We start from the raw sequence: 25,648 nt of genomic DNA, 5'->3' as shown, positions 1-25,648 counted from the left end.
GCTATGGGGGCTGGGCTATAAGCCAACCATTTATCAGTGTTCTGCTTTGCAAAGCCTATTCCTTGAATGTGTGCTTTCAAGTAGTTTGTGACTTATGGTGACCCTAAAGTGACCATCATGTGGTTTTCTTGGCAAGATTTGTTCAGAGGTGGTGTGGCTTTGCCTTCCTCTAAGGTTAAGAGTGTGTGACTTGCTCAAGGTAACCCAGTGGGTCAGCAGGGATTCGAACTCTAGCTTCCAGAGCTGTACCACTACATCACATTGGATCCTATTTCTTGTTACTGTTGTTGTTGTGTGTCTTCAACTCACTTCCGATTATTCTTTGATTTTGTTGTTGTTGTTGTGTGCCTTCAAGTCATTTCTGACTTATGGCAACCCTAAGGGGTTTTCTTGACACGATTTATTCAAATAGGATTGGCCACTGTCTTCCCCTGAGGCTGAGACCGTGTGACTTGGCGAAGGTGGGTTTCATGGCTGAGCAGAGAATCAAACTCTGGTCTCCCAAGTTGTAGTCCAACACTCAAACCACTATGTCACACTGGCTCTCCTCCTATTCCTTGATACATTACCTTTATTGTAGCAACCCAGGATGTCTTGAGACCCTCAACAAAGACTTATGGCTAATTCTGATTCATTAAGAAGCCAGCTGGAGGCAAATGTCATGCTTAAACACAGCCACTGCTGTTGTTGCTCTTTAGCAGTCGGGGAGCCCCTACTCCTACTCATCCCCTCCCAAATCCTTTCCAGTTTATTGCTCTTGTGCTCTCCTGAGGTTGTAAGAAGATCATACTCAAATACTAGTTTTGCATCTACATTAGTGAAATTGTCTTTGTACAGTTGTGTAGCACATATCCTCCCTGCCACTCCAAAATTACAAATGGGTTTTTTATTTTAATTAATACAGACTATGGGCTTCAGCTTTTCATAGTATGGAATTTCAATGTTTCAAATGTGCTTTAGAGTAGGGCAAGTGCAGGCCTGATGATAACCTGGATTTCTCTGCCTCAGTTTCTTATCTAGAAATGGGTGAGCAGTGGGCAGTGATAGCCAGCTGGCTTACCCTTAGGCAGAGGGAGGTGGCTGCCTTTGGAGGAAACCATGAAAGGATAACAAACATTAGTTTCGTTATTGTGTGCCTTGAAGTTATTTCTGGCTTACAGTGACCCTAAGGCAAATCTACCACAGGGTTTTCTGGGGCTGAGAGTGTGTGTCTGGTCCAAGGTTACCCAGTGGATTTCTATGGCTGAATGGGGACTTGAACCCTGGTCTACAGACTCCTAGTCCAACACCCGAACCATTGCCTATTCTCCATCATCATCATCATCATCATCATCATCATCATCATCATCATCATCATCATCATCATTTTTTAATGCCTAAGATAAGAAGTGATATGTGATTTTGTGCCTCAAGTGCCAGAGTAACTTGTATGGCTCTAGCTACTAAGCACTTTGACTTGGGGGAGTGTATGTGTGTGTCTTTGTGGGTGGGTGTTTTTTTTCAATTGAATGATCTATCTGAGGCACCAAAATGTCTTGGGCAGTCCTTCAAAGTTGGGGGAAGATAGTTACTATATTATAATAATTCTTGATCTCCCAGGAACCATAGTTCAGGGATGGAAGGTGCCCAGGGATACTTTCATCACGTTTATATCCATCATTGATCACTCTTGCCAATGATGTTAAAGTGACACAAAAGCAATATAAGTCTGCACACCACTGATACATTGGGAATAATAACAACCTGTCTTGCAGCCTTGAATTATTTAATTATTGTAAAAAGCACACCTTTTCAACATTCTACAGTAGTTTTAGGGAACCATTTCAGCACTGTCATCTGGCTGCTAAGAAAGCCATGAACAACAGGGAATGCACTGGGCATTTTAAGTAAGTTTGTGACAAAAATGTCCCACCACCACGCTTGCAGAATCATTCATCCTCTCATTGAAGTGTGTGTGTGTGTGTGTGTGTGTGTGTGTGTGTGTGTGTGTGTGTGTGTACCTTCTGTAAGAGAGTGAGGTGGCAGAGGGGTTTCCCCTTTATATTTTAAATACCAGTGTGTGGGAATGGGAGTGGGGGAGAGGAGTGAACCACAACACACTTTACAGTCACCTCTTACATCCACATTTCCTCCTGGAAGTGAATCAGTTTGCACATGGGAGGCTGAAAAGAGCATTGTGGTTGTTCTGGATCGCTATGCAACTTTCTAAAGATGGCTGAGATAGTGACACCTTTGCTTTCTGATAATTCAGTGCACACAAACTTTGTTTCATGCATACAGTTATTAAAAATATTCTGTAAAACTACCTTCAGGCTATGCGTATAAGGTGTATATGAAACATAAATGAATTTTGTGTTTAGACCTGGCTCCCAGCTCCAAGATATCTCTCATTACTGGCATTCCAAAATCCAAAAAATTCTGAAATACAAAACACTTGTAGTTTCAGCAATTTTGGATAAAGGAGATTTATCCTGTATAACTATGGAAAAGCACCACCATGGCTTTTTTGAAATTCAGACGTTCTTCCTCACTATGAGGATGGGGCCATTTCCAGCCATCTTTCATAAAAAAATAAAATTAGTGTAGCTCTAGCATATCATATACATTGCTGCTCTGTCATATTCAGCACCAGTTAGTTATTAAAACTATGAATTAATCAGGGACATAGATGGAATTATCTGTCTCAAGTCCTCTGATCACGTAACTGGCCTTTGTTATTCTGTTCCTTGATGGGGAGAGGTATCTTTTTTCTGTTGTTGTTCTGCTTCAGGCAGTGAAATATCTAGGGTCAGCCCTGTTGATTGCAAAAGGAAAGTAGACAAACAGGGAGATGGGAAGCCATCAGTCATTGCGTATTCAAGCCTCTGGCATTTTTCATTGCTCTCCCTGGTCGTTGCATTGCAATAACAATGCTTAATTATTCTTGCAGCAAGCTGAATATTTATAGGGGCTCATATAATATCCATGTAAATAACCAAATCAGGTGGTTATGATTGTTATGGATATAAATACCCGCTGCTGGCGGCTTTCAGAGATGAGACAGCAGAGATGAATTGCTGCTGGAACGTTGGAAGCTTGTTTGAATAAACAGCGACATTTCTCAATTTCCCTCAGGGGCCCAGAACATGTAGCGGGATTGTATAGGATGGAACACCACAAAATGAGGCTCTTGGTATAAAACAAGGCTCTCAGGAGGAGGTTCCCATGGTTGGTAGTCATCTCCTCCCAGTTTGCTTTCATGGTTCATGTTCCTAGTCTTTAGCACTATAACTAGAAGATGCATTAGTGTGTTTTCATGCATTATCAGACAATGTAAGCCGTATTGGTTCCAAAGGAAAAATGACAAAATCAAGGGTCAGGCAAAAGTTCAGGTAAGATTCACATGAACAGGAATTTGTGAATTAATACACTATGATATGAAAGTTACAAACCTAAACTCATATATGCAGATCTCTGAAGAATTTACTTCTAAGTAAATATGATTAATGTCATGCTGTTCAAGCTTCGTTCATGCTATTCATGCTAATCCGCAAACATAATTCATTTTGGCCAGAATAAGGAAGGGAAGTGTTTTAAAAATTGACTAAACCTTGTAGTCAATATATTAGAACTGAGATGTGTGAAAAGGATGTGATTTTCAGCACTCAGTGTGAATCACAGCCTTATTATACACTTAATTTGGACAATTTGTGAGATGTTGGGAACTTTTCACAGCTTCTGATCTGAATTTCTTAATCCCGATGTATGAGGACAATCTTAAAATTACTCAGTACTGAAGAGAAAGCACTCTGCACATGTTTAACCCCTTAAACATTCACTATCACTTCACATGTCCAAGGATTTGTATCCTGGTTCTGAAAACAAGATTTCAGAATTCCAGGTCAAATAAATTCAGTCTTTGGGGATGGGAAGCTAGTGTCCCTGATTTAATTTGACTGGGGGGAGGTAACCAAAAATTAAGTCATGGATGTCATTTCCACACCTCAAAACCCAGATGTTTTGGGCTTCAAGAGTCCCTGATAATCCAAGCTAGTGATCCTGGTAGTTGAATACAAAAACATCTGGGAGGACAAAGACTGAGAGTAAGCCATCAATTCCTACATCATCATGTAGGAACATCCTTGGCAGTGATGTTTTTCCCAACCTGGCGGCCTCCAGATATAATGGGCTAGAAGCCCCATCATCTTCACCCAGCATGGCAACCCAGAAAGCACCAGATTGGGGAAGGGAGGCTGTAAAGAAACAAGGCTGGCTAACTCTGAAGACATGGATTGGACTGGGATTTTGATCCAAAATTCCCAAACCCCCCTTCTATTGTTGACTAAACAGTTTTCTCTCTCTTTCACTCCCTTTTCTGTCCTATATTCTCCCTGCTTGCTGCCAGAATTACTTTACTTCTAGTCAGAACCCCTGAAGCACCTTTCCATAACTGCAGTTGTCTGTCTCTGTGTGTGTTCTTATCCTGGCCTTGCTGTTTGGAGCAGTTTCCCTGGCCTCAAGGCTACATTACCCCAGGGGCTGCTCTTCTCTTCTCCCCTTCCTTCCTCTTCAGACCCTCCCGGGGCCCCTTTCTTGCCACATCTCACTCCAGTTTAATGTTAGTTCCAGCTTCCCCTGATGCTCTCCCTCCCCAGAGTTGAGCAAGATGCTAAGTGATGCTAACAGCCATTTCCATGGCAACCTTGCCAGACTCACTCCCCTATATTTGGACCAAGAGACACAGCCCTTCCTCATCTTCCTGTGCTTTCTGGCTGAACAGCAGTTCCCATCTGCCATTCACATAGAATCATTAGAGTCGGAAGAGACCACAAGGGCAATCTGGTCCAAACCCCTGCTATGCAGGAATACATAGTGAAGCACTCCTGAATGATAGCCATCTAGCCTCTGTTTAAAAACCTCCAAAGAAGGAGAGTCCACCATAATCTGAAGAAGTGTATTCCCCTGTTAAACAACTCTAACCATCAGGAAATTCTTCCTAATGTTTAGGTGGAATCGCTTTAGCTTGAATCCATTGCTCTGTGTCCTAGTTGCTGGAGCAGCCAAAAATAAGCTTGTTCCACCTTCAATATGACAAATATTTAAAATATTTGGCTATCATGTCACTTCTTAATCTTCTCTTCTCCAGGCTAAACACACCCAGATACCTAACCTGCTCCTCATAGACCATGGTTTCTAGAGCTTTTAACATTTTGGTCACCCTCCTCTGGACACGTTCCAGCTTGTCATTATCCTTTTTGAACTGTGGTACTCAGAACTGGATACAGTATTCCAGGTGATGTCTGACCAAAGTAGAATGGAGTAGTACTATTACTTCCCTTGATCTAGACACTGTATTCCTGTTCATGCAGGCTAGGATTGCATTGGCTTTTTTAGCAGTCATATCACACTGCTGACTCATGCTCAGCTTGTGGTCTTCTAAGGAGTTTATCAGACAAGGGAAATTGGAAGTATAATCCAATGGCAATCTGACCGCAATCATGGGGTTTCACGTTATTGCGTGATAACCCACTACATGTAAATTCAGGCAATGGGAAGTCAGTCTGAACGCAATCATGTGGTTTCACGTTATTGCGTGATAGACTGCCCCATGCAAATTCGGGCAATGGCATGCTATTTTCGGGCAATAGGAAGCCAGTTCGAACGCATGCGTGCATTCACATAATTGTGCTAAACTAGCGACTTTAAGTGAATGCATCTGGCACCACTTTCTTTTCATTAGAATTTAAGAGAAATTCCTCCCGTTTGATAAACTCCTAAGACTTCTAGATCCCCTTCATGTTTATTGTTCTCAAGCCAGGTGACACCTATGCCATATCTGTGCATTTCATTTTTTTCTGCATAAGTTTAGTACCTTTGCCAATGCTCTTCCTGTGAGGTACCATGGCCTGCTGTCTACATTGGCACCCCTACTCCTGGTGTTACTCAGTAAAGGGGGGGCTGCTGGGGTCAGTGGAGACCAAAAGGGTGCACTTGGCCTTCTCCTTCACCGCAGCGGTGGAAGTCTCTTCACGAGGGGCTCAGTAGGAAGGGAAGGTCACAGTTGGAGGAGGGCCCAACTGGGTGTCATCCATCTTCTGGGATGTCACCCGGTGCAGGCTGCACTCCCCACAACCCCCAGTAATGTCACTGGCTGTCTGGGGCCTCACCTCCCTTTTCCTGTTACTACACAAATCCATCATTGTCACCAACCTTGTTCTCAGCAGCTTGTGAAAAACGGCAATCAAGAGTTATAAACCTTGGCACTGCCGACAGTTTACTGCACAAATCTAGCCAAAAATGTGGCTTCTGGCCTCTGTTAAGCACCCTCCAAAAAATGAGTCTGAGGATAAATACTCCATTTCTGGGAAGAGAGATGAGGGTGCTCAAGTTCACTTGAGAGCCAGGTCTATATCTCAGAAGCTCTGTATCTATTCAAGAAGCTGGCAGGCCAAGGTTATTATAGTGATGAGGAGAGCAGAGTGCCTGCAGATTCTGTTTTCACAAATGCCAAGTCCTCCACATTCTTTCTGCCACTGGGCTGGCAATGTGGCTGCCACAGAGTGGGGTGGGGGAAGGGGGGCTTTCATTTAGTCAACCAGTTTCAGTCCATGGTCTCATTTGTTAATGCTATCTTATGTCCAGAGCTTGGGGACTACAATTCCCACAAACTTTCCACCAGCAAGGCCAGTGTCAAGGAATTCTGATAGTTGTAGTCCAGTCAGGTAAATTATCCAAGCTCTCAGCTATCCAGGGGAGACACAAATCAAAAGCTTCTCAACCCTTTCTCCTTCTCTCTTCTCCTTCTTTAACCTCCTGAGAAAATCACAGAGAATATCTGGCATTTTTCCCCAATTCACTTTTCTGCTTGGCCCAGTGAAGTAAGCTACAGAGCCTCTTTCTGGATATCATATGGCCCCGTACAGACAGGCCAGACAGGTCACTTTGGAGGTATGCTGTTTAAATGATGCATGCATCCTAAGAGTCCGGAAGCTGCACCAAAGCCAGGTTCTGGTCCTTAGAACTGGAGCACAGCTTTGGCATGGCTTCTGGACTCTTAGGATGCATACATCATTTAAAAAGCATATCTCTAAAGTGACCCAAAGCAGCTTTATTTTAGCCTGTCTGTATGGGCCTATATGATGCCGCAAACACAGTGTATTCATCATGAAAGAATAGGGAATTAAATCTTCACTTCTTTAATTTCCACATGCGAGACCAAAACGCTTCAAAGGTTTTCTCCCTCCTGGATGAGATTGTGATGACTTTTGTGCATTTTCCAATGATATTCTCATTTTGGAAAAAAAACCCATTTGCACAAAAACACTCTTTTTGGAATAAACCACTGGTTTTTGCACATGAAAAAAAAACAACCCACTGGTTTTTTTGCACAAAAATACATTATTATTTTTTTGACAATACTCATTTTTACCATTTTTTTATTTTTTGCAGTAAGCGCCAAAATATGAAAATTCTCATTACAATTTATCATCTTGGTTTGACAAGGGGTCTTGATGTGTCAAGACATCCTTTCTCACAGAGGCTGAGAAACTATCTAATTTATGTGCGGCTGTTCTCCCAGAGTGGGACCCAAGGTAGCCAACAAAAATGAATTACCTTGCAGTGCATTCAGTTAAACAAGGGTGGTGGTGGTGGTGGTGGAAGGAATGGACGGGGGGGGGGGAACCCTGAATATCAAAGAGCCCCAGTCCCTCCTACCCTGCAAAACCTTTTTCCTGTTTCAATCAGAACTGCACAGGAGAAAGTAAAGGCAGGAAACAGAAAGACAAAATCTTTCAAGCCGCTAGCAAAGATACTCTTGGCAAATGTCAGTTTTGAGTTATAATGACAGGAGAACATGAAACTCAAACCACATGAGTAAAAGCAATAAAACCTCGGCACATCTTTCATTTCCTTGTGGGGAGCCATTCTTTTCCTCTATTGTTAAGCCTTTTCCCCCTAAGCTTATTTTTATCACTAAAGGTCTTCCTGAACTACCTTAATTTCACCTTACTGGAACTTCCCAACTCTCCTCTACTTGAACATGACTACTCTGATCCTGATCTATCCTACCCACTTCTATCTTTTTTACTTCCTCCAGATAAGCAGTTAAAAGCATATGAAGATGTGCCTTGTTACTAGCATCAATGATAAGTGCTCCAGTTACCCATCATCCTGCAACTCCTACTGCAATATGATTACGCCAACACTTTCCCATTATCCCTATACAATTGCATAGTATATACTGAAGCCAGGAAAACAACTGCAGCAGACAACCACAAAATGTATATGATGTCACAGAATGTTCACAAACATCCCAGTTGCAAATTTAAGCCCTGGCAGTTCTCTTCTCACATATTAAAACAGAAACCCTAAATACACTTACCTAAGAATAACTACTATTAAACTCAGTGGGTTTTTTTCTTCTGTGTAAACATGCTTAGGATTGTGTTGTAAATGTGCCCTAACTCTAAACTGTGTGCAGAAAACTATTCAGGGATCAGGCTACTCAATCTGGTAAACCCCCAACAAGATATGGTGTATTTGTTCTTGTGGAAATGAAAGTACAACCTGTTCTCAGTCTGAGTTCCTTTTCTTACAAGTCTCCTTCACAGAACCTATGGCTCTTTATAGTCTTCTTGAAATGATCTTTTCCAAGCCTCAAATAAATAAAAGGAGGGGGAAAACACTGTTCTTATAGGGAGCTAAGAGAGAAGGCCTTGGAAAAGATTAGTGAGAGAAGAGCGTCAGGCCAAAACATGACTCAGTGGGAACAGGAATCAGCTAAAGGGCAACAGCGCTTTGGCAACAGCGGCACTTCTTCAGTTCAAGTGCACCAGAGAGACTGCCCTGAGCAGATTAAAGAAAATTATTTCCTCAGTGATACAACCAAGGCAGCTGAAATGCAAATGGCTATTGTAGAACCCTGTTTTCCCCTTAGAGATGGCTTTAAGAAAAGGAATAGGCACATATGTGAGGGGTGGCTGTCAATGCCTATGAACTATCATAGCAAACTGAAATATCTCTATTTAGAGTCAGTAGATGCTGGGAGCAAACAGCAGCAAAAAGCCATTATAGGAACGTACATGATCACACCAAAAGTCTACTAATCCAAAGATGAGCAACCTGTGGCTTCTGAGATGTGGCTGGAGTCCAGCTCTCAACACCCCAGATCTTTGGCTATACTAACTGGGGATAAAAGTGAGCTGAAGAGTCTAACAACATCTGTAGGGCCACAGCTTTGCACTCCTGATGGAGCCGATCATTCTGTTTCCAACAGTGGTCAGCCACAATCATCTCTCCGTGCTCTTTTGATTCTAGGGAATAATATTCAAAAGTCGCTTTGCCTAAGAACCTTGAGGTACATATCGTTTTCATACCTCCCAATAGACTCAGAGTTTGGAAGAGGCACCTTTTGGATCACAGCTCCCAATACCTCCCTACTAGCTGAGAATTTCTAGGACCAAAAAAATAACTTTTCCTGACTCTGGATACATCTCCACAAATTCCCCCTTTTAAGTCTTCTTTGCTAATTGCCTTATGGTGGCAAACTCCATAACTTAATTGTGCTTCTTAATTATGCATCATGTGAAATACTTGCTTTTGAAAGTATTTCACATGTTGTATTGATAACTCTACTATGTAAGTGATCCCAAGTTCTTGTGTTTCATGAACAGGCAGAGAAATCTTCCTCTTTTGTTTTCTATTTTCTCCACACCATAGATTTGTTTCTGTTGTCAATTGCTGTCAAGTTGACTTTGATTTATAGCAACCCCATCAAGTCATCCTATCATCATCAGCCCTACTCAGGTTTTGCACATTCTGGGCTGTGGCTTCCTTGATAGAATCTATTCATCTGGAATGTGGTCTTCCTCTTTTCCTACTGCCTTTTACCTTACCAAGAATTATTGTCTATGATATGGTGAAAGCATGACAATCTCAGTTTAGTCATCTTGGCTTTTAGGTTTGATATGCTCTAGGACCTGTTGATTTGTCTTTTTAGCTGTCTCTGGTATCAGTGGAACTCTTCTTTAGCACTGCATTACAAATGAGCTGATTTTCTTCCCATCTGCTTTCTTTACTGCCCAGCTTTTATAACCATACATAGAAATGGAAAACACGACGTCATGGACAAACCTAACTTTAAGATTCAATTATGTATCTTTACAGATCTGGGTTGTGTCTAGTTCCTTCACAATTGCCTTTCCAAGTCCTGTTCTTTTTCTGTTTTCTTGACTACCATTTCCATTCTGATTCATGATGGAGCCAAGATACATAAACTCTTGAATTTGTTCAATGTATTATGGAATTCTGGACTTTGTAGTGTGGTGAGGCACTAGAACTCTCTGACTGATAATCCTAAATACCCTTCTCCCAACTGGCAATACCCCTCCCTAAACTGCCAATTACTGCAGTCAACCAGGACTAGGCTAGCAACTGTCATCCAGAGGACTTTTTCTTCAGCCATCCCCAAATGACCTGCAGAAAGACCTGCAGAAAGAGATGTGACAGCTGGATACACTGTCAGAATTTAAAACTGCATTACAGACCAACCTATTTTAGTGGGCCTATCCTGATGATTTTTAAATTATGGATTTTAAAGTATGGATTGATTGTTTTAGTATATATTCACTTTACATGTTAACTAATGGCATGTGTTCTTAACTGGTTTATGTGATTCTAACTGACATCATGTGCAGCATTTTACTCTGTTGTCCCCTCATCTTGACCCACAGGGAGAAGCAGCTAACAAACAATCAAACAATACTGAATGTGTGAATCAGTCCTCAAAATACTTTAGGAATGAGACAGAATTGGAGCACTCACCTTATCCCTCATTAAAGAAAAATCAGCTGGTGCTGTCTCATTTTCTATGGTCCCTGGTCTGTCAGCAGAAAAGGGGAAATACTGTTGACCTTTTCTTTCTGGGAAAACACAGCTAATTGCTTGTATTTCTCCCCTCATTAGGAAAAGGTCCAAGATGCAATGAGATGAGAGAACATTTGCTTGCTCTCCTCTGGGTGACATCTTCTCCTGTCCTCCATGAAGGTCAAGGGCAACCAGGGCTGGCTCAGAGACAAGCTCTCAGGCCAGCATGCTCCTTTTAGTCTTCCTCCTCTACCACCTCCTGGGGTTTATTTATCCATCTGCCTGCTAGTGCTTTTAAGGATGTTATTCATCTAGTTGGAGTTTTTATGTTCCCAGAAATATAAATCAAGAACCTTGTCACTTTTTTATGGCCACAACTAAATATTGCTACCTGGTAATGCAGCCTTTTAACATCATTTAAAAGAGAGCTGCGTCCTTCCTTTTGTGAGGCTGTTGGCGCCTCAGCAGAGGTTGTTTTATGGTGGAGTTTAATAGAGGAGCCCAAGATGAAGTCCTACTTAGGAAGGAGGTAGCTGCCACAGAGATTTACAAGTGGAAGAGCTGGATTCTGGTGGCAGGAAGCAGAGCAGTCCACCATTCAGTTTGCAGAGCAGGGATGGATGCTGGCCAGACTATGCGTCTCTTATGTATATGCCACACTCAAGGGGGGGGGGGGGGAATGGAAATAGTGATCTGTTTGCATAGTTCTATACATGCCTAAAGAAATTTGCCAAGAAAACTCTGTGATAGGTTTGCCTTAGGGTCGCCATAACTTGGAAGGGATTTGAAGGTAAAGCAACACACACACACCCCATACATGGCTACTCAGCTGCACATTTTGAGTTCACTGGGCCTTACTCCCTAGTACTGTATATGTCTATAGGGCTGCAGCCTTATTTTGCAAGTTTTGGTCAAGCAAAGTGAAACTTGTGGTTTAACTCACTACTTTGGCTTTCTTCTTGTTTGTTAAATAGCATCTCTCCCAGAGCTTGGAATTAACACATTACAACTAACAACACCTTACTGTGGGGGTAGAGTGTGGAATGCAATGAGAGTGTAACATCATCCCTTTTCAAATAATGTAACTAAAGATAATATTCTTTATTTACTACAGTTTTTCATGTAGTAATTGCCATTCATTCATTCCTTTTTCTTTTGGTGGGAGAAAATGCTCTGGGGTGTTTTTGTCCATTTTTGTATTTTTAAAGACTATCTTTCTCTGGAGTCTAAAAAGAAATGAGGACTGGAATAAAAGAACTACAGAATCGGAAAATTGGAAGAGATCATAAGAACTATATTCTCAAATCTCTGCCATGCAGGAATACATAACTAAAACTTTCCCGAGAGATGGCCATACAATCTTTGTTTAAACACCTCGAAAGAAGGAGAACCCACTAATCTCTAATATAGCCTACTCCATTATTAAATAGCTCTTACAGTCAGTAAGTTCTTCCTAATGTGATTCTCTTTTCTTGTAATTTAAATCCAGTCTATGGAGCAGTAGAAAATAACCTCACCTCATCTTCCACATGACATCCTTTTAGATATTTAAAGATGCTAACATACCACCTTTTAAATCTTCCCTTTTCTAAGTTAACCATACCATGCTTCCACAAGCTGTTTCTCATAGGGCTTGGTTTCCAAACCTTTGATCAACCTGACTGCCCTCCTACAGATGTGTTCCAGTTTGTCATTATCCTTCTTGAATGTGCTCAGAGCTGAACACATTATTTCACATGACCAAAGCAGAATACAGTAGTACTATGATTACTTTCCCCCTGCAACATTTGAATTATTAGAGAGGGCTTTCTGGGGAGTTATATAATGAAATACTTTTTAAAAGCAATCTTCCAGGGTCTGATCATATTTAAACATTGTGGCAGAGTGTGGATGGTGGTGTACTATATGAAGTACAGGATTCATGTAGTGATTTCATCTAAATGAAACAAGCAGAACAGGCATGATGCTGATCCTCCATGACAAGCAGTGCCCCAGCCAGTTCTCACTATTGTTTAGTGAGGCATTATTCTTCCCATGTGGCAGATAAGGATGGGACAGGGGTTGAAGCTGAAGTTAAGCGAGCAGGTCTAAAGTTGCTGAGTGAATTCACATTTTGCCCAGGGAAATTTCATACCAAATCCACTCTAGTATTTTAACTCTAATATTTGGATAGTCTCAACTCTTTTTTTATCTTGTGTGCCGAGAGCCAAATTAAGTGTTGCTATGGTAACCAATACAGATGATCCTCATTATTAAAATAAAGCATGTGTGCATGTGTTTAGACAGCATCAAGCAGGTTTGCTCCAGTTCAGCAATTCACTATGCCAGGCATAGTCTGGCTCTGATGCATGGGTTTGCCTCAGCTATGGATCAAAGACCAAAGAAATTTCTGGCAGACTAAGGAAATGGCACAGCAGGGCACTGGCATGGACATGTTCTTTGAAAGTCACCTTGTCACTTGTTCCTAGTTGTTGCTCACTCCACCAACCAGAGGTCTGGCAGTGCAGGGAGTAGTTCAGAGATGTGGAATATGTGGCTCTCTGCATAGTGCTATGCAAGTCATCTCCCCACAAATTAAGCTGGCCATTGCTGGTGGGAATGACAGTTCCACATCTGGATCACCACACATCCCCTGTGGAGTGTGGACATCTGCTTCAACTTAGGGTGACCTTATGTATGAGGAACCTCCCAAGAGTCCAGGTCATCAACAGTCCTGTTCAATGAAAGTTGCCATGGCTGACAAGAAAAAAACATGGCTTGAACAGTAGTTTAGCCTTAAAAAACAGAAGACACAGAGGCTATTCCACAAAACATTTAAAAGCTAGTGCAGACAGTAACATTCAAGAGGACCACGGATCATCTCTTAGCTATTTGCTAGCAACATCAATATCACAAGCATATTGAACTGATGGCAACTAAAATACTCTGGTGAAAACTTCAAAGAAAGAGATTCCACCTTGGTGAACTTCCTTATGTATGTGGGACCAAACAAGATGACACATTGGAGGTCTTTAATGGCCTTTTTTTGTTGTTCTCATCTACCATGAAAACAGTTTCTACTTAGGCTAAACCTATGAATGAAAGATCTTTGAGAACTCTGGTCAACAATAGGTCAGCACAGGTCCTGCAGATTCAGGGCTATGGTTTCCTTGATTGAGCCTATCCATCTATAATGTAACTAGGCTTCCAGTCTTTAAAAATGTGAGTAAAGACGCTGTTGCACTATATTTTCCCCCAAGGCCCATTACAAACGGGCGTAATAGTACAGACTGGGTCCGTACTAGGGTTAGAAAGGGACGTCACTTCTTGATGCCCCTAACCCTAGTACGGACCCAGTCCGTACAAAATGGCGGCGCCCGTTCCACATGGGGGCTGCCATTACGACATCACCACTGCGCCGCCTCCAAACGAGGTGGCGTGGTTGTGACGTCGTTGCGCTGCATGAGGGCGCCTAGAGCGCTCTTTCCGCGGCACGAGAAGGAGCTCCGAAACAGAGCTCCTTCTGCGGTTTGCATCACTGGTGCACCCTTTGGATGGCTGCGCCAGGGATGCAAGGGAGAAAGGGGCCGAGCGGCCCCTTTCTCCTCCTCCCCACCGTCATTGGGTGTTCTTGGGGCATGAAGCCCCAAGGACACCGCTTTCCAGGCTGCGGGGAAGCGGCCTTTTGCCGCTTCCCTGCGGCCTGGAAAGCGGCGGATCGGGGCCTCAGAGACTGCCGTTGTGGCAGCTGAGGCCCCGATACAGCGGGGAAAGGGCTGGTTACAGGCCGCCCGAAAGGGGCGGTCTGTAACACGCCCAAGAGAGCAAACAGCAGCTTGATGAAAAGTCACATATGAAAAACAGGATAGGGAAAAGGTTAATCACCTCTTCCCCACAACCATAGTCTCATTTCAATCTCACCCCACAGACCTGCTCTGACAGCTTTCAAAATAAATGCAGAGACACAGAAGATCCAGTCATGGTTTTCCATCTAATTTAGCACTTAGAAGCCACTCAGCATTGTCGAGCAGAATGCAGTGAAGTATAATGAAAGAAGGGCTGGCTTGGACCAGGATAGATGCAAAATCATGGCTTAGCCATAAAGGTCCTTGGGTAAGTAGCAATCTCTCACCCCAACCTGCCTCTGTTGCGTGCTTTGCCATCAAATAAGCTTCACTAGAGAAAGGGCAAGGTAAAAGTGTACATTTTTCACCCTTCTTTTATTTCCTTGTTCCACATTTTAGTATTTCTTATACCAGAAAAAAGCAGATAATTAGACTCTCTCCCTCTGTGTATGTGTGCACGTGCACACACATTTGTGCATAGGCATACACATGCTTTACTATCAAGCAGCTTCGGGGAAACTCTTTCCTTGTCTCTTTGTTCTGCAATACCTGGATCACACCAATGAAAAAAAAAAAAGGGGGGGGGGAATAGCCTGCAAAACTAATTTTTCACCCTCCTTTCATTCTTTAATATATACACCATTGAATTCAGTGGTGCATTTCTGAAAGGTGTATAGCCAGGGGTGACATTATGGAGGAAAGGCAAAAAGAGAGATCAGCCTCTCAAATAAGAACTCAGTCCTCCTAATGAAATTCTCCTTTAGTCCTCAAATCATTAGCATTGTAGTAACTGAAAAATTCAGTTGAACATTTAGGAATACAGTTTAGTTACCAAGTAAATGCAGACAGATATAAAAGTTCTAGATGCAAACCATGTGCATTATCTCATTTTCTATAATACTAGAAAATTGGAGACTGAAGTTAGAAGCTCCTATGGTTTATCTCTCAGGGAAGAAGGGTTGTTATCCTAATCTTCTCCCTGAGAAACAGTATTGCCATAAGAGCAGGACTTTGGGACAAAGTCCACAGCACAAGTCCAGGGCCTTGCTCAGAAAAATGGGCAGGAGGGGCCCCAAAGCCAGCAAGACAGGTTTACAGTGTTTGAAGGAAATAAAGTCAACCTAGATCTAAAGAGATCTCTCTTTGCTCCTCAAACCTGGCGGGGGGGGGGGGGGGAATGAAGTACACTGAATAGGACTATTTACTTACTTACATAGGGGGTGTTCTCACTGGCTTATACTCTGTGTTACAAATCGAATCCAAGGTATAGCGTTCCTATTAGAAACCGAATTAACTCTAGAACCGTTCCAGAGTAACCCGCAATCATTCCCACTAAAATTTGAATCGTAAAGCGGATTTTTATTTAATCCGTGTTAATGGCGTATAATCCGATTTAAAAAAATAGAAGGGTCGAACCTACAATTTTCCCTTGATTTGGGATAGTATTCGGAGTATTTAAATAGGAACGTTTCGGCCTTTGAATCGGGTCAACTGGATGGGAGGAGCGGAGCACGATGGGCTGGCCTGGGGGTGTTACCCTCTTTGGTCTCTTTCTGCATCGCCAGCACCATTTTCTTCCATTCGCATAATAGCCTTTCCTCCGGTGGATTGCAACCTCCCCTCTGCTCCTCTTTCATAGACCGATGTGTGAGGAGAGCCATTGAACACCATTTTTAACTATTCTTTTTTTCTTTTTCACCTCTGCCTGAGCAGCAGATGGGCTTTGGAGGAACTATGGGATGGGTTTTGCAGGACATATCCCCACTTCAAGGCTCTCCTGACAGCCCTGGGAGCAATCTTCCCCAAAGATTCTCTCCCCATGGGGCAGCCAAAGCGAATTTGGGGCTACCGAGGCTCTTTCCAGAGGAACTATGGGATGGTTGTGTTTGTTGTGTTTGTGAGACATTTATCCCTCCTCTGCCAGAGAGTGCTGGTGCCATAATAAACTACCATTCCCAGGATTCCCTAGCACTGAGTTATGGCAGTTAATATGGGGAGACACAGAAGAGGACGAATAAGCGCCTCCTGATTGGCTCTTTTTAAAAAAACAACCGCAAAATTTATAATGAATTAAAAACGGCCAGGTAGTGGGGACGCAGGTACAGGCTACATCGGTGTATGTTACTCCGAATTAATGTGACGTCATGATGACGTCGCTTTGATAGCCGAAACAAGTGAATGGGAACGAAAAAGTAACAAAACCAGTTTAAATATACACCAATTCATCCTTGAATGAGGAAGAAACAGGGTCAATTACAGCAAATTAAAACAAAACATTAAGTAAATGGGAACAATACAAATAAAGTGAATTGAAAAGCGGGATAACACTCGCTGTATTTTGAATCGCTTTAAAATGAACCGCTGTATTTAAATTCGTTTTAAATCACAAGTGAGAACACCCCTTAACTTACTTAATTTATTTATATGCCAACTTCCTCCCATGCTGGGACCGAAGGTGGCTTCATCTATATCTTTGCTCTCACCCAGAAGACTTGTTCTATTTAATTCAATTTTTAAAAAGTGGGTTGTGTGTTGTTGTTTTTACAATTTTGTTGGTCCAGCTTTTCCTTGTTAGCATTCTGAACTGGAGAGGGTCCAAAATGCTGTGTCCGTATAATGCTTGCAGCTGGCTACACATAATCTTCCTGACAAAACAGCTTCACTGGCTACCAGTCCATTTCCAGGCAGAATTCAAAGTTTTGCTTATGACTTTTAAAGCCTGTACAATGTTGGGCCAGACCATCTGAAAGGCCACAACTCCCTGTACTGTATAAGCCAGATCTTTAAGGCTTTCTCTTGCTTCCACCTCCAGCACAGGGACATTTGATCAGGACATAGGAGAGAATCTTCTCAGTGGTTGCTCCCAGGTTGCAAAATCTACTCCCATGGCCTTCTCTCTCCTTTTCATTCAGGCAGACCTTTGACTTACAATTCAAGTGGCAGACAGGTCTTTTGATGGAACTGTGTTTTGCCTTTGTATTTTAGATTGTTTTAACTTTGTGGGTTTTTTTATGAAACCGTTGTTTAATTGTTTTTTAACTTTTGTATAATTTTTAAGCTGTACCCAGTTTTTAGTTACTTCTAAGTCACCTTGGATCCTGTACCAGGGACACATGTTGGGAGGGAGAGAGAGAGAGAGAGAGAGGAGGCAAACAGGCAGACAAAATAGTTTTCCTCTTACCTGTTTCTCCCCATATTGGCAAGTATTCATCCTGCTGAATGTCCAGCATTATCTCCAAGCCATTGCCTGTCCCACCCTTGAATGTGGTCAACAGAGGATGCCCATCTTCGCCTGAGTTAAACATGTAGCACTTCCCATATTTCGTAAACACCTAGGGAAAAGAGAAGGAGAGGCAGGGGAAGAGAGATGGGGGAGAGAGAAAAAATTCAGTGACATTGTCGAATCTCCTTCCAATAGACTCTGCAGAGAAAGGTCTCAGCAACTAACTAGTGCCAAAGTTTTAAAGGTGTGTACAATGTTGTTACAACTATAGGATTATCTATCACTGGATAGTTGCTGCCTGGCCTGAACTTCTAGTTGGTTAATATTCATACATAAAGATTCTCATGTAAATCATGCCTAAGCTGTCTGCTGACATCCTAATACAACAATAAATACATTCAAATGACAGCGAAATAATGTGAAAAATTACTACAATTAAGTTGCAATAATATCCTATAAACTAATAAATTTGCATTTCAAAAATTAAGAAAACACCAGTTCAACTAATGAACAACACGAAATCCATAAACATCATATTAATAAACAATAAATTAATAGGTACAACTTGCAGTTTTAGCATATATATATATATATATATATATATATATATATATATATTACTCATATATAAACATTCTGCCTCTCCAAAATTGAAACCTGTAAAAATAAAGTAACTTAAGCTTGCAAAGCTTATTTTCTCTGCTACTAAAACCCGCAAAGCCATGTGCCACAAATGTTAATAGTTTCCCCCTTGGACAAAACCCTTACAAAGAAATGGAGTGATTTAGATATTGATGTGAAATTCAGTTTATATCTCCTTATTGATAATAATATACTGATTTTGATTGTTTTAAATCAAACATTGGATGTGAGGGTGATCTGGCTGAGACATCTGTCACCCCATTGATCGCCAGGGTTGATTTGGCTGATCTGGCTGGCTAGGCGGGTGTCCCCTTCCTCCCTCACCGCTCCATGTGCGTCCCTCCCGAAGCTGCGTGCTCGGATACTATCAAACATTCGTTTGAATGATTAGGGAGTGATGAATTAATAGTTCTGGTTGCATAATGTGCAATAACGGCAGGGTTGAAAATTGTTTCAAACCTGCATTTAATATTTCAAAAGGAATATAATTACTTAACCCCTTTCTATAATCTTGTAACTTTTGTACCATATAGGATTTTCTATAATGTATTTTTATATGATTGCTCTTATGTTTTGATAAGTGTCGTATTTTGTTCTTTTTTTGCCTACGGTTTATTAACCTCAATAAAGGCATTCGATTGATTGATTGATTGATGTAACTTAAGCAAATTTTGCATGCATTCCACATATTTTGTTTTTTGCTGGCTCTAGAGAAGGAAGAAGAATCAAGTCAGGCACCAAATTCCTGTCTCTATGTGGCCAACAATTCCCTCTAACCTGGGTGACCAAATGTGAGCAAATGCTTATCACTTTGGAAGTGGCATGGGGCCACTCAAGATTCAGGTGACTGCTTAGCAAGGGTATCATGATGGAGGGTAGCAATGAGAAGATTGCCTCTCAAATATGAATTCTGCCCCCAAATGAAAGTGTCTTTCAGTTCCCAAATGTCTAGAATTCCATTAACATCAAACTGAACATTTGGGGGGGAAATCAGGCATCAAATGAAAAGGAACAAAGCAAAGTTACCAATGGGATGTGAAGAAAGCAAATTAAGAGTTCTAGGTGTGAATGATTTTCTCACCCTGGAATGCTAGAAATCTGGGGATAAAAGAAAACTTCATAAGGGGCAAGAATTCATATTTGAAGGGACAAAGATCTCATTTTGCTACCCACCCAGTGGCATCCCTACCTTTGATTTCATCTGGTTTGGGGGATTCTGGCGGGCAGGGCTTCCAGGGGTGACAGCGGCCAAAAGAGCGCTCACCTGCCTCTTCTCCTTTGCTGCTGTAGCAGCATTCTCCTCATGAGGAAAGTTGTGCTGTGGTAGTGAGGTTGGGAAGGGTGTAGAGGAGGCCACGACAAAGTCAGGATGTGCGCATTCACATCTCCTCAGACTAGGATTTGGGACCCACCTGGTATCACTCCTTTTCTGGGGTGCCACCCAGTGTGGGCTGCACCCCCCCCACACACACACCTTATTGATACTACTGCACCCACCTACTGTTCCCTAGATATGCTTAAGTTTAGAAATTTGCTTTACTTTTAAAATACATTATTTTAAGATACCCCAAGACAGCTCAACAAAGTAACTGTGAGCTTCCAGGCCTCTGGAGACAGAACTTCCACATTCACCTTGAACACTCACTTTGCTGCTGCCGCCTGTTTTTCAGGCAAGGGATGGCAAAAATCCAGGATTTAGAATAGGACTCACAGCATCAGCAGTTGGGACACAGAATGTTAGGGGGAAGAAAACTGAGGAGCAGGGAGAAGCAATCTATTTAGGCTGCATCCGCACTGCAGAAATAATCCAGTTTGACACCACTTTAACTGCCATGGCTCAATGCTGTGGAATTCTAGGAACTGTAGTTTGGTAGGACACCAGAGCTCTCTGACAGAAAAGGCTGTCTCACAAAGCTACAATTCCCAGAATTCCATGGCACTGAGCCATGGTAGTTAAAGTGGTGTCAAACTGGATTATTTCTGCAATGCAGATGCAGCCCTTACTTAAATACGTTAAGAGTTTATTGTAGGTGTCCTAAAATAAAGATTTAATTTGGGTGGGAAAAATGCATACCTAAGGTTTAAGAGACAAACAACTTTCTCTCCCTCACAACACAGGGATACTTCAAAAGGAATAATAAAAAAAGGCCATCTTCTCTTTCAAATTCTCCATGCATGCAGGCCAGCTTTGCTGTTCTTATGTGCCTTGAAGTTCATCCTGACTTATAGCATCTTTATTCTAGGATTTTCTTGGCAAGTTTTATTCAGAGATGGTTTGCCACGGCCTGACTCCAGGGGTAGCTATCTTGGCCATACAGCAAAGTACGATAACATCCAAAATCCACAAAATAGAGATATTTTATGGAACCAACCAAAATGCACAAAATACACATTGCAAGCCTTCAAAGCCCTGCTAGCTTCTTCATCAAAATCACCTTTCAGGAGGTGAAGGATAAAACACTGCATCCCTGTGTTACAGGTCCCACTTGTGAATATTTTATATTCAGGAAAGCTTTGCTATGCGATGCAGTCATGGCCCCTATTTCTATCTCTCCCAAATGTGTTGTGTCTTCAGAGTTTTCTTAAATCAACATCTCCCAACAAAGGTATCTAAATGCTATTTCCTTTGCGGGCCACTTTTACTGAAGTTAATTAATTAATTATGAATTGCCCCGGTGCCACTGAGCTGAGATAACCAATTTCTCATGCTTCTGGCAGATCTTTGCAGGTCTCAATGTTTCAACACATAAAACTGAAGCAGAGCTGGTGAGAAACTGAGTGGGGTCACCAACCGATTCTAAGATTTGGGGAGAACGCATACAGTAACAAGACTAAGGGCAAGCCAGTCTGGAGGTGACAGTTCAAGGGTACCAAGGTACCGCTCAAACACCAGGTGAAAGGATGCCTGGACAGCATCCAAAGGAAGAGATAAGGTCTCCCGAAGAAGAAAAACCAATCAAAGCTGCAGAGAAATGAAGGGGTTGCTCTAGAGAAAGCAGGAAAACTGTGTTGCTGTTGTAGCTGTTCTCAGTTCTTTTTTCTTCTCAAAAAGGTTACAAAGACGTGGGAAGCATCTCAAGCCTGGATGCTGGATTTTCACCCAAACGCCTTTTCCCTCCAAACAAACAAAGCATGGCTTATATTTCTGAACTCCAGAGGCACTCGCCATATCAACACAAACCTCTAATATCCTTTTCAATCACCGCCTCATCGCTCTTCAGAGAGAAGGGGGAAGAAAAAGAGAGAGACGAAGGGAGATTTCAGTGCACAAACTGGCTGTATCCTTCTTAATGAGGCCGTTTGCAATTTCCCCAGCCACTGAGACAAAAGGCTATTTAACTGTCACAGCTACCCTGATCCACACCCCAGCCAAGCCAAGAAGAACCGCTTTGCACTTTAGAGAGCAATTGTTTCTGCTGCAGCTGAAGTGGTGTTTCTTGCAGTAAAAACACAGAAGTGTGAAGGGGAGAAGTACATGCAGCAGGGAATCCTGCATGGCTATATATCCTCAGCTGTGGTGTCACTAGGAAAGTGCCAAGGTACAGACCATACCAGGTGGCACCCTAAGTGGGGTGACACCACACTGCCCCCCACAACAACTGCCTTTTGGCAGAAATAGGCTGTGCCATTTGCCTGTGTCTCTTTAAAATGCTGAAGAGATGGTGTGATTGGGGTGAGGCTCAGTGGAAGGAGAAAGGAGAGGCCCCAGATAATTTTTTTAAATTATATTTAAAATTTTTGTTTTTTAAAAAAATAAAAATAAAACATTTTTCTTTAAAATTTTATTTAAAAGCACTACATCTTGCCAAATTTTTACTTTAACCACATTAACCTATGTCTGTGTAAATACATTTAGGCTGTGTGTGTGATATTGTAATTTAAAGGTGTAATTTTAATTTTGCTAGTTGTCTATGTCACAACTATTGACATTACGTTCAGTGATATACAGGAATTACAATTTATAAGTAACATTAGTACAAAAAACATTACTGAGGATTCTGTACGGTGTGATATGGGAGGAGATCAAGTGGGGATGACACCATGAGTTACCCACACCCATCACTGGGTGATGCCAACCCTAGTGATGCCATTGATCCTCAGTGCCTGTACTCAGTTTATTTAGCCATGTGTGTCTACTCTTTGCATAGAGGTATAGGCAGAATGGACTGGGCTGGGCTTGTGAGATTTCAGACAACCAAGGCCCCCCAAAGCCACACATCCTATCCTATAGTCCCTTCCATAGAGAGAGGAAGTATGGAGAACATGGAAGAGAGTGGCACCAGTTCTAGGAACCCGTCCAGACCATGACAGAAAGCCTTCACTGCCATCATCTTCCCTGCCTATTCCATCAATGGCAGGGATGGGACACAGGTGGGGTGTGTGTGTGTGTTTGCAGGCTCCCTCCAACCAGCACTAGAGAGTGACCATGACGGCTGGTCTTTTTAAATGAACAGGCCCTCTTGGAATGATAGTGGAGGTAGCAGGAGGGCCCTTTCCTGCTGCTGCTTCTCTCTCTCTCTCTCTCTCTCTCTTTTTCTCTTTTTTTTGCATCTGGGGTCTTAAGCCTTGGCAACCTCCCTGGCCCAATTTAAGAAGGGGCTAAAAACATTCTTTTTCAAGCAGGCTTACCCCTGATTCTTTGCCCTGAGAGTCCTCTTCCCCCCTCTGTCAGTTGTTTGTGATCTGGCACAAGTTCTTTTATTACTGTTTTAATGGTATTGTTTTTATAAATTGTATTGAATATTGCTGTTAACCACCCTGATGTTTCGAAGGGCGGTATATAAATAAAGTTATTTATTATTTATTATTATTGTTGTTGCTTTCACGGTAACATTTCCTTAAGTTCTCTTGCAATCTCTCTCACTTGTCAGGGTCATGTGCATTCAATACAGTTAAGGAAAAAATATCAAAACTCCAACAAAAAGGTGAATTTGCCAAATAACAGGCGGATTTACACTCAAGCATATCTCCATTTTCTTTTTGTTTCTTCCATTTCAATAATGTATTCCTACAGTTCCTAGTAATTGGGTTAGAGACAGGAATTGCATGTGTGGCATGGAACATGATACCAATTACAATTGCCCCAACTAGAATAGATTCCTTGAATAAATTGCTGAATGGCAAGTCCATACGCGTGCGAATCCCAGTTTCAGTGGATCTAATATTGTCGAGTTTAGAATTCAAATTTAGTCCTGAAACTTTATCTCTTGGCCTCAAGAACCTAAGGTCAGAATTCTACTGGGGACATATACTGGTGTAACTTCCCATTGTCACAGCACATGCTCCTTTCCAGCCATTCTGGAAAGAAGGATTCAGTATCTCCTTGTACCCAAGATGCCATGATGTACCCCCGTGACCAATTGGGGGCTGCAGATATATACAGGCACTATCTGGCTGCGATTGCACAATCTGGAAAAAGGAACAGCTGTCCCCCTTCCTGGACCATTGCTGGTGACCTTCTTGCAATCTCTGTTCCTTTCTCCCAAGATGTGTAACTGCATCTCGATGGTAAAAGGGTCATACTGGTTTTATAAGCCATTAGCATGTCAGAGGTGCACTAAAGTAAATTTTCACTTCATCAGAACCTGGCCAACAGTTTGTTCATCACAAACGCATTCTTCAAGTAACCAAAGAGGCAACTGTAAACATAGACATCATCTGGTGGTCAATGCAGAAATCAGACAAACTATATACTCGATTTTATCTGAGAAAAAAAGACCAGGAGACAATTATGGTGCAGACCATGAACTGCTAATATCAAAATTAGAGTGAAAAAACTAAAGAACGCTAAATCAACCATCATGCCAAAATACAATCTGTGGAACATCCTCTTAGAATTCAAAGAGAATGTAAAAACTATTAAGCCTAATTGACCAGAACAAATCTGGACTGAAGCCAGGGACATTGTCAGGGAGGAATGCAAAGACACTATCTGCAGTCAAAAAGAATGAGAAAGCTCAATGGATGACATATGAAATTCTTCAAGCAGTTAAAGACAGATAAGAAGGGAAAGCAAATGGTGAAGAAATAGAGTCGGAACCCTGAATGCAACTGTTCAATTACCTGTGCACAGGGACGGGAAGAACTATCATAATCAATGTAGAGTAATAGAATATGAAAACAAAAAAAGAACAATAGACTTCTTCCACAAGATTTGATAAATCAAAGGGAAATTTAAACCAAGAAGGAGGATGTTCTACAACCAGCAAGGAAACACATTACATGAACATTTAGAAGTAAAAAAGTTGATGAAAACAATACACTGAAGAACGATGTAAAAGAGATGAAAGGATGACAGATTCATTCATGGAAGAACCATTTGAAGATAAAACTGCAATTTTGGAAAGTGAAGTGGAAGCTGCACTCAGAGCACTTAGGAGAAATAAATCACCTGGAACAGATAGCATACCAGTAGAGCTACTTCAAGCTACAGTGGCAGAACTACTCTAGTTCTAAAATCTGACAGCAAATATGAAAGACTAAACAATGAACCATAGACTGGAAATATTCAAGATACATTCCAACTCCCAAGAAAGGGGACACCATGGATTGCAGTAACCATGGGACTATTGCAATAATTTTCCATGCAAGCAAAGCAATGCTCAAAATTCTACAACAAAATCTATTACCATATCTGGAGTGAGAAATGCCAGATGTGACTTGGAGCTCTCTCCGTCATAGCGTCACCATAAGTTGAAGTTGACTTGATAGCAATTAACAGCGACAACAAAATTCAGGAATGAGAGCCAGTGTGGTATATTAGTTCGAGTGTTGGACTATAAATCTGGAGACCAGGGTTTCAATCTCTGCTTGGATATGGAAACTCACAAGATTACGTTGGACAAGTCACCTTCTTTCAGCCACAGATGAAGACAAAGGGTGAATCTCTGAGCAAATCTTGGCAAGAAAACTCATGATTGGTTTGATTTAGGATTGCCACAAATTAGATATAATTTGAAGGCACACAACAACAGTTCAGTAATGGATGGTCACTTAAGGTGACGGAGACCAGAATCTTAGATGGATTTTGAAAAGGATTACACAAAACCTTTTTGGAGGATGTCTGCTTGTCAGTGACACCCATGGGAGCTAATGAAGTCTCCATACAAAGAGG

At 41.9% G+C, this 25,648-nt stretch overlaps 1 protein-coding gene across 2 annotated transcripts in view; it reads right to left on the bottom strand.

Moving 5' to 3' along the window:
- Nucleotides 1-25,648, bottom strand: part of LOC149309116 (acid-sensing ion channel 2) — a 464,458-nt gene that overhangs the window by 47,839 nt on the left and 390,971 nt on the right. For both annotated transcript variants that reach the window (XM_089531833.1, XM_089531831.1), the window contains exon 2: nt 17,851-18,001. In XM_089531833.1, coding sequence (XP_089387959.1) covers nt 17,851-18,001 — 151 coding nt within the window. The remainder of the gene's footprint in view (nt 1-17,850; nt 18,002-25,648) is intronic.

Source organism: Sceloporus occidentalis, unplaced genomic scaffold, assembly GCF_023333645.1.
Source record: "Sceloporus occidentalis isolate IW3139 unplaced genomic scaffold, rSceOcc1.0.p SCAF_7, whole genome shotgun sequence".
Lineage (NCBI taxonomy): Eukaryota > Metazoa > Chordata > Lepidosauria > Squamata > Phrynosomatidae > Sceloporus > Sceloporus occidentalis.
This window is presented reverse-complemented; position numbering and strand designations above follow the sequence as displayed.